Source organism: Stegodyphus dumicola, chromosome 2 (genome assembly GCF_044657685.1).
Source record: "Stegodyphus dumicola isolate Sdum_Otavi_A_Nest chromosome 2, ASM4465768v1".
In the NCBI taxonomy this organism is placed as follows: Eukaryota; Metazoa; Arthropoda; class Arachnida; order Araneae; family Eresidae; genus Stegodyphus; species Stegodyphus dumicola.
In genome coordinates, this window is record NC_140769.1 from 261879426 (window position 1) to 261893668 (window position 14243).

A 14243-nucleotide genomic window follows, 5' to 3' on the forward strand; every position below is an offset into this window, starting at 1 on the left:
TTGCCCCGGCGTATGGGCGCACATAAGCATCAAGGATGTCATCTCTATAAACATCAGCATTCACGGTCCCCCTTGGAAAAACATGGAGGTCAGTGCGTCCACCCAAAGAGATGCCACCCCAAACACAGACACTGCTTCTTCCGAATGCATCTCTTTCTCGGATGATTGGCAGATGATAACGGGTGCCAGGTTCTCTCCATATCAAATAACGCCTATTACCGCGTTCTAGACTAAACCTGGACTCATTCGTAAAGAGAATAGCCCTCCATTGCTCAGGCGTCCAGTGGACACGTTGTCATGCCCACTGTAAACGGTCCCTGCTATGGCGTGACTTGAGCGGCACGCAAATGGTTGTTCGCCTCGCATACAGACCAACTTCGGGAAGCCTTCTACGCACAGTTGACGTTCACACCAACCTTCTGGTGACTGCAGTAAGGGAGGATCTAAGAAGAGTCGGAGTAGCGGTTCTATTCCTGAGTGCCCATAATGTCAACTATCGGTCATCAATGCTCATCGTAGCAGTTGGACGTCCTTGGATGAACCTCCTAGGTGCCGATTCTGTGATTTGAAATTACCTGCAAAGTCTATGAACCACAGAAGAACTCACATTTAGCCATCTGGCCACTTCTGTTTGACTTTGTCCTGCATTTAGTCTTCCAATGGCTTTCTATCTTCCAATGGCTTTCTATCGTAGTTCTGCAGACTAATGATGATCATCGGCATCTGAGATAACCGATTCGTAACAATGATCTCCAGACTAATGATGCCTGGAGATCATTGTTACGAATCGGCTATCTCAGATTTCTGATGTCAGTATCACAGTGAAACATGTGGACTTGCTCTCAAACATGGGCATTTATGCTCCTCGCAGATGACGTATTCCTAATTTGCATATTGGAGTTTTACTCAGCTACTCTTACTTGGCAACATATTCAAATTTTACACGGTTTGGCTTTTTTTTTTGAGGAAGTTATCGCTATTTTTGTGATTTTTCCTTAATTTATGATAACCAGTGTAAATGAAGTTGCATAATAATGTGGGCAAGTGTATATTACAGAAACCGTATAAAAGTTAATAAAAATTTTTGTGCAGTTAGCTTATAATCCATATCAGTATAGAACAAAAATTAATGGTTTCAAGACAGAAAGTAGTTAATTTAGTTTGAAAAAAGTCTGAAAGTTTTCAGATTTTGATGGTCGCTCAGAAGGGTTTGTTATGGTTTTTTACTCTTTCGCTGCTGTTACACTCACTCTTGCTAACACATTTTGTTTTGCCTTTCTAGCGTTTGGTGGTTGGTATACATTTTCTGTTTCTTCTCCAGTTGTTTTTCTGTTCATAATTTCAGTGTTCAGTTTCCTTACAAAAATGGCTTTGCAAAGAATGTTTTTGTTTTTTTATTATTAAAGTTCCGTGTGTTTACTGTATTTATTAACTATAATGTTCTTAGAGCTGACGTCGGGAAAAAATAGATTCAATGGCAAAATTATAAAATATTTAAAAACAGCATACCCTTAAGAATTTCCAATACACAGTCTCGCGGTCTGGAGATACCAATGTTTTAATCCGTACAGGGTTGCCACTGCTCGCTTTGAAATCGTTGAGTTGTTAATCGAAAATTCGCTTAATTTTTACAGAATATGAAATAGATAATAAAGCGAATTTTAGATTCAAAATTTGGGCTTGCAGGTGCCCATGTTCTGGACTACGGACTACGTTATTCAGAATTTGATGGCGCTAGCTACCGCTGTCTTTTTACAATGCGAGAAACATGCAAACATTCATGCAGATTCTTCATTATTTAATTTCTTCAAATATAATGCAGGACTCTAACATTTGGTGGCAACAGTTTGAAAAGTGAAACGGACATTTATAGTGATTCGACACAAAATCGCAAAACGAAAACAATAGTCCTTCAGGGACAAAGCCACTTTGGACTAATAATAAATATATACCAAAAAAAAAAAATAAGAATACGAATTACTGTTTCTGCAATCAAATAAATTACTGCATTCATATGAAAACAATTATTCATCATCAGCCGCTACAAAACCTGCCTTATTTTTTAATTGTTCCTTAATGTCTCTTTTCTCTTTTAATTTCTTTAAGTATAATATACGGTGATAATATTTGGTGGCAACAATTTGAAAAGAGATACGCCGTTTATAATGATTCAGTACAAAAGGCCGCTTTGAGACTAACATCCCATTCGGAACTAACGCCTGTTTTGAGCTAAAAAAAAAAGAAAGGAAGATAGAGAAAATGTAGCATTTTTACGCTGAGTTTTACTAGTTTTAATTAATATTTATCAATTCTGTGAATCCTGTGATTTACTGAGTTATAACAGATAAGCATTTTTTTTTATAAATTTTTAAACTGATAGATTTGTTTTGCTTCAAAACATTTCAAAACAATTAATGAACATCTTTTAAGAATAGGCAAAAGTTATTTAAATATCGTTCGCAAACATTTAAATAATAGAGAATTAAAATACTCTGTAAACTTCTTTTTTTTTGTTTTTTTTTGGTTAAATAATATATTCTGCATGAATGATAAATTTTTATAGTTTATATCTACATTTTAGAAAAATGTTTTATTTTAAAACTGATAAATATTCATATAGTTCTGAAGAGATGGAATTTAGTTTCTATATACATTTCTGAAACTTTTTCTTTATTCTTAGCTGCTTAATGTTACCCCAGATGGTTCGCTGTTCGAAACGAACACATGGGACTGTAGTGTTCATGAAATTCCAAGTGCAGGAAACCAAGTAAAAAAGGGAAAAGTTTATTTCATTTAATACAAATATTTAATACAAATATTTTTAATGTCTATTTTAGTTAAATACAAATATTTTTAATGTCTATTTTAGTTAAATACAAATATTTTTAATGTCTATTTTAGTTAAATACAAATATTTTTAATGTCTATTTTAGTTAAATACAAATATTTTTAATGTCTATTTTAGTTAAATACAAATATTTTTAATGTCTATTTCATTTAATACAAATATTTTTAATGTCTATTTTAGTTAAATGATTTTAATATATTCATATAAATGCAACTAAAAATTTGTATCTCTAAAAGCATGTATCCTTACGTATGTACACAATGCGTCCACAAATTTTAAGACTTGGCTTACACAAAATTAGAAATTAAAAAAAGCATTATTATTTTTTTTTAGTGCTCAATATGCAAGCCGTATAATCTAACACAACGCTTCTCACGTTCATATAGCTACCGAATCCTTCGGACACTCATTTTTTAGAATATCGGTTAAATCACTGATTGTATTTTTTAAGTCTCTAGTTCATTCTTAAGTTTATTGTAAGTCTCTGGTTCATTGTTTGATGATCTTAGAAATGAGATTTCACTTTGTAGAGACATCAGGTTATTTTTGAAACGTTCATACAGCTATTGATTTCTTCGAAAACTCATCTTTTAGAATATCGTTTAAATCCCTGATTGTATTTTTTAAGTCTCTAGTTCATTGTTAAGTTTATTGTTTAAGTCTCTGGTTCATTGTTTGATGATCTCAGAAATGAGATTTCACTTTGTAGAGACATCAGGTTATTTTTGAAACGTTCATACAGCTATTGATTCCTTCGAAAACTCATCTTTTAGAATATCGTTTAAATCACTGATTGTATTTTTTAAGTCTCTAGTTCATTGTCAAGTTCACTGTTAAGTTTATTTGTTCATTGTTAAGTCTCTGGTTCATTGTTTAATGATCTTAGAAATGAGATTTCACGTTGTAGAGACATTAGGTTATTTTTGAAACAGAAAAAAATAATTTGATCTTAGAAATGAGATTTCACCTTGTAGAGACATCAGGTTATTTTTGAAACGTTCATACATCTATTGATTCCTTCGGAAATTCATCTTTTAGAATATCGTTTAAATCCCTGATTGTGTTTTTTAAATCTCTACTTCATTGTTAAGTTTATTGTTTAAGTCTCTGGTTCATTGTTGAATGATCTTAGAAATTAGATTTCACTTTGTAGAGACATTAGGTTATTTTTGAAACAGGAAAAATAACTTGATCTTGGGAATGAGATTTCACTTTTTAGAGACATCAGGTTATTTTTGAAACTTTCATTCAGCTGTTGATTCCTTCGGAAACTCATTTTTTAGAATATAGTTTAAATCCCTGATTGTATTTTTTAAGTCTCTAGTTCATTGTTAAGTTTAGTGTTTAAGTCTCTGGTTCATTGTTTAATGATCTTAGAAATGAGATTTCACTTTGTAGAGATATTAGGTTATTCTTGAAAGAGGAAGAAGTGAAAAATGAGCAACGTCTTCCCCGGGAATCGAACTACGAACCTCTGTAATACGCGCCCAACGTGCAGATCACTGCACTACGAAGACATGTTAAGAAGGCGGGAGAAATACCTTCTAACTTTGCAGAAGAGAAAGTTGGTTGCGCTTGCCAAATCTGAATAATAGCTGAAGGGGCGAGATAACAGACTTGTACTACTGTCTATTGGCCTTGAAACAGAAAGCAGTTATTTAGATCAGTTTCTGAGATATAACTCGTTGAATTCTCTTTAGAAGTCTGTCTATTATGCCTTATGAAACATGGAGTCACCGCCTATTCCCTAGGAAAAAATTCCTCCTGAATTTCCATTTTCTCATTTGTTTTGAAATAGCGAAAGGTCACCAACGTAACTGTTACTTGAACTCTAAATCTCTGAAACCAAAGTTTCTGCGGTCGTATCTGCTGCATAGGTCTTCTCCAACCTATGCAGCAAATTACCGCCGTTTTGTATCAGGATCAAAGGAGCAAAATTCTTTTCCAATCATACTTTTATTTTGATGAATGTCAGGATTAATAATTGCGTTTTTGGATTAAAATTTGACAGAAAGTCGGTCTTCTTTATATTATGTGGTCTATGCGTGAGACATCAAACGGAAACATTTTTTTTTCGAGAGTTTATTTCCCAAGACTTTTATAAGCAGTGCCTTTATCGCTGTTAAGCTCGTCTCTCATCATTCGAAGAGACATGTAACGATTTATCGACAACTAGTGTGAAACGAATTTCATATTCTCAATCGTTTGGGTAGTCATAAATGCAGTCAGTTATTGTCTGGGAAGCTTGCTTTGATTTGGTGAAGTGATTAATTCTAAAAATTTGTAGACGCATTGCATACATATACATAAATTAAAAGATTAACTTTTTGTGCATTTTGTTTACAGATTTAGTGAAAATTTATAAATTTCTGTTAACGGTTTAAAATTAAATTATAAGGCAAAGTAAAATTAATTAAAATACACTTTTGTTTAAAAAATGAAATTATGTGTCAAATTAAGACTTATTATGATTCTTACTGTGTTAAACGTAGACACAGAAAAAAGCTAAAATACTGAATTCTCTTCATTACCACATAGATTACCATTTCTTTTCATGATTGCTCTTGTCATCTCAAAAGTCCCTCTGTGTACAATCATATGTACACTGTGCTTCTCCTCTCCGCCCCCCAAAAAATGGATCAAGTCTAAATCTACCGTTCCACCGGGCAGATTAACGAAATTTAATTTGCGTTTTCAAGTCCCGAACTTAGGATATATATACTATATATAGTTTATTGCTCTTGTCATCTCAAAAGTCCCTCTGTGTACAATCATATATACACTGTGCTTCTCCTCTTCCCCCCAAAAAATGGGTCAGTTCTAAATCTCCCTTTCCACCGGGCAGATTAACGAAATTTAATTTGCGTTTACAAGTCCCGAACTTAGGATATATATACTATATATAGTTTATTGCTCTTGTCATCTCAAAAGTCCCTCTGTGTACAATCATATGTACACTGAGCTTCTCCTCTTCCTCCCCAAAAAATGGGTCAGTTCTAAATATCCCTTTCCACCGGGCAGATTAACGAAATTTAATTTGCTTTTTCAAGTCCCGAACTTAGGATATATATACTATATATAGTTTATTGCTCTTGTCATCTCAAAAGTCCCTCTGTGTACAATCATATGTACACTGTGCTTCTCCTCTTCCCCCCCCAAAAAAATGGGTCAGTTCTAAATCTTCCTTTCCACCGGGCAGATTAACGAAATTTAATTTGCGTTTTCAAGTCCCGAACTTAGGATATATATACTATATATAGTTTATTGCTCTTGTCATCTCAAAAGTCCCTCTGTGGGACATCCGATATTTTCCATATTTCGATTCTAAGATTTTTATTATGCCTAAATATAAAATTTTATAAATTTTGGTAAGAAATTTCTCGAGAAATTTGAAAATTTATCATGGCCCACATTTTACAGTTTGCGCCGAGAATAATTCACTTGACGAAATTCTAAATTTATGGCAATCTATTTTTCCTTTCTCTTTCGTTGTGCACGAACGGAAAAAAAAGGTGCATCATTCATTCTTTCAAATATTTTTTAATAAAAAGCTTTAACCACATTTGGCGTTATTATCGCGTATAACAAATATGCCAAACTTAGAAACTCGCCAAAATAGGAATTCAAGTGTATCTTTTTTAATTTTGAATAAAAAATTGTGATTTTTTTTGGCCTAGAAATGCATCTGCTTTATGGTGATGGCAAACCTTTTGTAGGCTATAATTGAAAAACGTTTCGAGAAATTTACAAAAATAACTAAAAAGTGCAAATTTCAAAATTAAATCATAAAAATTCACAAATTTTATTTGTATCGAATCTAAATTTAGAAGTGTGAAAGAAAGAATCGAGTAAATTTAATAAAAGAGGATATATTAATTAATATATACCAAAATTCAATTGATACTGAGGAGCTCAAAATTTGAGAGCTGATGTTTCAGGAACTTATCGTGCGACTTTTTACAGAACTTGGCACTTTGGCATAATTTGAGTTATAGAATCGAAATATTGAAGAAAATCTGTGTGTCATTTTAAGAAAAAGTCCGATTTTTCTGTCAAAGTACCTACGTCAGAACAATGCTAAATCTTAAGTCTAATCTTATATATATAATAAGTCGCGCCTTCGAGACATGAAAAATGCAAGTTAAATTCTTCAATCGGCCCAGTAGAACAAGAGATATAGAACTAAGCCCCATTTTTTGTGCAAAGCGTACATATAATGAAGCATTATAATATTTCAAATAAAATTAGAAATAAATGTTACAAGCCAATAAATATAATTTATTACAGTTATGTGTGAATTATTAATGTACCTTAAAAAATCTATATTTGGTTCTGCGTTCTATTTGTATATGTTACCGTGAAAGACCGAAATTGGAGAATGTCGACTTTCACCGGAGAATATCAACATTCACCAAATGCGTCGGTGAAAAGACCGAATATTTCACTACATTCTTGTATATTCGGACCCTCACCGGTGTATGTCGACAATCACAGATATGCTCTGGTGAAAGTCGAAAAGAGAGGTCATAAAGTGCCATAAAAGTTTAAGTTGTTGCAATAAATAAGATTTGAATCACATAATTTAGTAAGTTTTTCATGACTGTTATTTTATTTTCTCACTTAGAACGTACTGTATAATTAAGTAAGTTTTTAACTTATATTATTTTCCTTTCTCATTTTGAATGTATTGTGTGTTTTAGGTTCTCATGTTCTTAAGTTCTTATTTCGAGTCTCAAGTGCGTTTTTTCGCGAATGAATTGCGGAGAAGAAAATATAATATTGTTATATGTTCAACATTCACCATTAGTACATGGTGAATGTCGACATTGACCAGTGTAAGTCAGAAATAGGAGTATTTGGAAAATATTTCGGGCATACACCAAGCGACTATGTGAATGTTGACATTCACCGGTGAAAGTCGACATTCTCCAGATTTCGGTGTTTCACCGTAACATATATATTATAATCTATTCTTTATTTATTCTCTTTCTATACGAGATATATTAAGCTGGTTGCTAGAAAGGAGAACTTTAAATTAAAACGTTAATTCTCAGTTAATAAAAAATTAATTACTGTTCGTAATTTACAAATTTGTATATTTAAAATTTATTTATTAATAACGGAACACAATAACATTAAATTCTTACAAATACAATGATTTATAGAAATGGAAGAAAATTTTTAGTACAAAGGGGAAATTTTCCCTATAATTTCGTTTTGGCATTTTGCGTTGGTTCATTCTAACTATCGGTTCACTTTTGCAAATTATTGCCACCAAATATTATGGCCTTCTGTTATATTTAAAGAAATTGAATAATGAAGAATCTCCGTTAAATGTATGTGTGTTTCTAGCATTGGGATAAAATAACGGTACCTAAAGCCATCCAATTTTGAATAACGTAATCCTCTACCGAACATGGTCATCTGGAAGCCCTAATTCGGAATTTGAAATTTGTTTTATTATCGATATCATATTTTTTAACACTTTAACGAGTTTTTGATTAGCAAACTCAACGATTTCAAAGCGAGCAATGGCAACATTGTACGAAAAAAAAAGACATTTTTGACTCCAGCGCGCGAGACTGTGTATCGGAAATCCTAATGCTTTGCTCATTAAAAAATTATTTTGAGATATTGCTGTTGAATTGAATTTTATGGTTTAAAGTTTAAAAAACATGATATTTAATACATAAAGGTAACACTTTCAGTTCTTTATGTTCAAAACTTTAAAGTTTAAATGTAATACTAAAATATTACTTTTATTTGGCTTTCTGCTTTCTATATAATATGTATATTTTGCCATTTGGAAATTACTTAGCTGCCTCCTTTTCTTTTCAGAACTTAGGGAGTAATCTTCATTTGCCTCCTGAGACGCAATGCATACCAAATGCAGAAATCGAAAATTCCGCCGGCTCACCATTAGGTGATAATCAAATGGAAACCTTCAAGGTCAGTTTCATTTCTTAAGCGCATCTGAATTAAATGTGTGTGAATTTCTGAAATACTTGATAGACTATAAAAATGCTAATTTAGAATTCGATAGAGATATATCGATGAAATTATAATTTTGGTATAAATCAGTAATCAGTTTTATCGCTTGACGTATCAAACTCGGAATATCTTTGCCTACAAACACGTGTTTCAACATGTTATTTATACAAATGCCAGGCATTTGACCACTAGGCCATTAATCTTGATCTTGCTTCCCAATACTTAAGAACAATAGAATTGAAAGATAATAGGTGCAGTGCATTCGTCAATAAGATCCTTATCCATGGACTGTCCACAGTTACAAAGTGTGCTTACTGAAGTGTCCTTAGGACGAATTTTAAAAAGATGCGCATGCAAGCAGTCCTGCCCAGTCCAAAGACGAAATAACGAGGAAAATCGGGAATAACTGGCTTTGAATTAGTCAGACATTCGCAGGCCATTCCCTTAGCTTCATTCGATAGGTAGGAGGCAAACTTCCTCTTAAATTCTAATTTAATTAGGAGTTGTGCAAAATTAAAAGTTGTATGGTTATTAGCGGTTTGTAGAATAGTCGTTCCTTTCTTTGCCAGAAAATCGGCTCTTTCATTTCCCTCGAACCTTGCACAATTCCCAGTGTTCAGGAATCCACTACAAGACAATTGAGTCAGCCAAAATGTTGAGAATCTTCCTACATTCGTAAATTCTTGCAGAAGTGCAAAATGTATTGTTGGAGATAGCTTGCAAGGCGGCTTCGCTATCGGACAAAATAACAGCCCCAAAGAAATTCCTCTTCCGAGAGCTTAATTTATTCAGAACAATAACTACAGATTCAACTTCACCATCAAAATTGGTAGTATCTCTTCCCACTGCCTTATAAAATGCAAAATGATTACAAGAGGTTCCTGCACCAGCTCCAGTACCTCGCTCAATCATGGATCCAGAGATTACTGGAATATCTTCTCTCAATAGTTTCATATGCAATGGCTCTAATCTGGGCAATGGGTATCTCACTCTGTTTCAATAAGTTAATGCAGCTACAAAACATTTAAGAGGTGTTGTTAGTTTTAATTGAGCTATTTTGCACATTTAATATGCATAGAAATTTTATGTAAAACAAAGTTATATGGTTTATATAAGTGCTTATTACGTAATAATAGTTCTGAAGTAAATTTTAAAACAAAAAATATCTAGGCAACATATTATTAGTATGCAAGGTTTGTGTTCGAAGACCATAAGTGGTCTTCGAGGCTTTTTTATTTGGAAATTTTATATGGCAATCATCTTTCACGTTTCCTCAAAGACTGCTATTTTATGAAACTACACACGGATTTCTCGGTTTAGTTTCAGCAATAAAAGAGGGATTTAAAGCACTCTGAATGTAGTGCTTCTAACTAGCATGCATCCAATACATCCAGTCATAGAAAAACTATGCAAGAATCAGCAGATTCATCCATCTTAAGATTGCGTGCATCAATCTTTATATAATTTTTTATTTAAAAAGCCACAGATTATTCCAACTCTAATAATCTTGAACTATTAAAATGAAACATAAATTTTTTTCTATTAACTACAACACAAAAATGTATGAATTATAATTAAATGCTTTTAAATGTATAAGTCTACTAGATGTAACATACCAGAAAAAAGGCTTTCTAGGGGATAAGAGAAAGGTAGTCCAAAGAACATTTTCAATTCGCAGGATTATAAAAAGAATAACGACTAGTTCTATTTAAGTAAAACAAGTAGAGAGAATCGATTTATTGTTTATCAGAGATGAATGACAAGCAAAGTATTACACAGCGTCTAGAATTAAAATTTGGTTTGGTAGGTTGTGACAAGCACACTAGGGCTACCAGCCTAAAGGGAGGAATACCTTTGGGGAGGACTTTCTAAGATAAATTGCCACGTATACATGCGACATGCGACGGAGGACGTGGGCACCACCCCTCTACCATAGGTTAATTGGTGTAGCACCACGTCCACCTTTATCTAAAACAACCCCTGAAGCCACACAAGGGCCCCACACCTGGCGCCCAAACCCAACGCCTAATTCACCCCGGCCTACTGACCAAAACTGCCCCCGGGAGTTCACTCCATCCTACCGCCCGGGCCCAGTATTTATTAAATCATAGAATTAATATAAAGATGGCCTTACAAGGGCTACTCATATGATTACATGCATTTTCTGGTTTTACATACAGATTTTGCTTTCTGGCACATTATATTGCTTTCTAGTACATTATAATTCTGTTTGTTACATTGTTATTCGATTATTACATATGAGTGTCTGTAATTACTGATACATATAGTACAGTCATTGGATTTCTGTTTATTAGTTCGGTTCATTGGTAGTAGTTCATGTGTTATAAGCTTTGAGACATTCATAGTGTCGTCCATCCTCGGGTTCCTGCTAAACTTATTTGCTGCAGTTTATATTCACATCCCTTATTTGCTGCAGTATTATATTCATATCCTGTTGTGAACGTTTGCTTTTGCACCTGTAATGGTGCTTGCTATCAATAGAAACTTATTTACATATTTACACCATTACATAACTTTCTTTCCACATTGAGGTATCACTTGTAATGTTGCTTGCTAGACTGAGGAGGCTTAATTACATATTTGCACTATTTATGCTGAAATCAATTTGCGACGCACTCGATTAATACTTTTGCATCAATCATATTTACATATTTACATACGCGGAGCATATTACATATTACAAGCGATGCTTATGAAATCTATTTACATATTTACATTCTTGAGTATTCTCTTAAATACTAGATTTATAATCTTTACTGATACCATTGGGTCTTATGATTGCATAAGATTTCTTATATTAAGGATGGCCTATGTGCACTATATGCACATTTTCGAGTATACAGTGCACATTTTCGGGTACATATGTGATAATGCTGTGTGCCAGTAAATTGGAGTACACTTGGAAACACACTTGATTAACACGCTTGCTTAATAAACACATTTGCACTGAGCATATTTACATGTATATAGCGTTGTACTTTGAGGGGGATGCACTGTACATTGCTTGCTTGCACCACTCTACATTTCTGTTTGCATTGCTTGTTGAAGGTATGACTCATGCACATTTATATAGTATTACTCGCGAGCTTATTATATTTATTTACATATTTACTTTCTTAATACTCTCATTGATTCTGGGTCTATAATTTTTGCTGCTGACATTAAATCTTATAGTTGCATAGGGTATTTTATTTTGAGGATAACATACGCTTTATGTTACGGAGCTAAATTTGGCACAAATCCAGATTGAATTCCGCTAATTTGTCCATTAATTGCACAATCTTTTTAGTTAGGTGCCGTTGCTTTATCAGATATTTACAGAACGGCTGTCTGTTATTGGCTGGTAGTCTAATGTGGAGACCCTCAGTCAGCGGGCATGTCTCCAAGTAATGCTCTGGCGAGCCCGGTCCTCCACATGCGCACTGACTTGTATTGCAGAAACCACGTTTGTAGAAATAGTCAGGAAAGGGACCATGCCCTGAGATAAACCTTGCGAGCTGCGTGTTTGCTATATTTCTGTCTGTGTCCACATAACCACAGAAGTAATAGGTCCTCCTCCCTGTGTTGCTCTCGTCCCATTCACATTGCCACTTCCCCATGGCTTTTAATCTCAGCGTACGCTTGAAGTAAGAACGCGGCCATGGTATAACTGTCTCTGCTATTGCTGTTTCTGTGGTGGCCTCCTTGGCAAGCTGATCTGCCATTTCATTCCCTTCATGGCCCGCGTGTGCTTTTATCCATTCTAATGTAATCTTAAAATTTGGATTATTTCTAAGGGCCTTCTGTATCTCTTGAATAATTTTAGAGGGATGGTCGGGGTTCCAAATCGCATGTAATGTTGACAAGCTGTCAGTTTTTACTGTGGCCTGCCTGCATCTTATGGAATGTACATAATGGATTGCTTGCAATATGGCCAAGGCTTCACTTTGGAAAACGCTGTTGTTTTGTCTGAGCCGGCCCTTCCATTTTTCTATGATGATCCCCTGCCTCATGGCAGCGTAGGCACAGCCCTCTTTCTCCTCCAACTTTGACCCGTCCGTGTAAACTGTCAGGCCAAGTGGCTGGTTATTATCCTTAGGCTTCACCGAGACGTATACCCCTCTTCCTTTAGCCGCTGGGTGTACATCCAACGGGTTGCAGCTTTCCTCATACTCCTTAGGGGAGTAAATTTCTTCATCAAATGTGACCACTTTTTTGAGTTGTAATACTTGCTGTCGTGCCGCCTCCTCCTCAGCACGGATGTGAAGATGGAGTAAGCCTGCCAGCACATTAATGGCGTCGCTTGAAGTGGTGCGATAGGCCCGGGTAATACCCAATGCAAAGGGTCGTTGAATGGCATTAAGGTGTTTAACCTTTCTCCCTTGCATTGGGTAGGCCCATACTGCAGCAGCATACGTGACTATTCTTTCTACCACTGTGGAATACAGCACCTTTTGTATGTGGGGGTTCAGTCCCCATTTAAATCCATAGATTACACATGGGCAAAATCCAGCCCATTCGCCTGGAATCGAACCTAGGTCGGAACTGCCAGTGTTCAGATATTTTACCGCTCGGCCGCTGATGGGATTTAGAGCTTAAGGCGTTGTTAAGTTATAAGGTATTTCTCCCACCTGCCTAGCGTGCCTTCGTGGTGTAACGGTAGCACGCTGAGCCGGTATTCCAGAGGTCCGTGGTTCGATTCCCGGAAAAGGCGGTTGCATATTGTTCATCTTTTCTGCTTCCAAATTAACCCAATGACAGCTTCAAGTGGCGCCCAATTAAAACGGTTGTAGATGATGATTCTCCGCACCCAGGATTTGGCGACTAGGTCCCCTAAAACCCTAGTCGCCCTTTAAGAGGGTAGTATATAAGGTATTTCTCCCACTTCCCTAGCGTGCCTTCGTGGTGTAACGGTAGCACGCTGAGCCGGTATTCCAGAGGTCCGTGGTTCGATTCCCGGCAAAGGCGGTTGCATATTTTTCATATTTTCTGCTTCCAATTAACCTAATGACAGCTACAAAGTTGCTAATTTAACATAGAGATATTTTTTAAATATAATATAACTTTTTATAAACAAATTGATTATTTTATTATCCCATTTATGGAATTTTAAAATCATTAGGCTTCCCTGCCATAATTTCAGTAATAAATTATGGCTTGCGCCGGTACTTCTCAATTTTAAGATAAATTACAATTCTAGCCGGAGCACATCGGAGGCCTAAATGAGATGAGCTCCGTTACATCTTTTTATAAAACTGAACCACGACTTTAAGGGAAAAAAATTTAGAATTCCTAACGTTTTGGTTTAACAATAAGCAGACTTTGCAATACTCTATTTTCCTAGAAATACGAACTCATGAGAACATGAGACGTTCAAGTCAAGTCGCCTCACTCACATGCGGAA

General features: G+C 35.0%; 1 protein-coding gene across 3 annotated transcripts in view; it reads left to right on the top strand.

Moving 5' to 3' along the window:
* The window catches only part of LOC118196525 (uncharacterized), a 61697-nt gene that overhangs the window by 32445 nt on the left and 15009 nt on the right, over window positions 1-14243 (top strand). For all 3 annotated transcript variants that reach the window (XM_035367988.2, XM_035367989.2, XM_035367987.2), the window contains exons 9-10: window positions 2681-2767; window positions 8687-8797. In XM_035367988.2, coding sequence (XP_035223879.2) covers window positions 2681-2767; window positions 8687-8797 — 198 coding nt within the window. The remainder of the gene's footprint in view (window positions 1-2680; window positions 2768-8686; window positions 8798-14243) is intronic.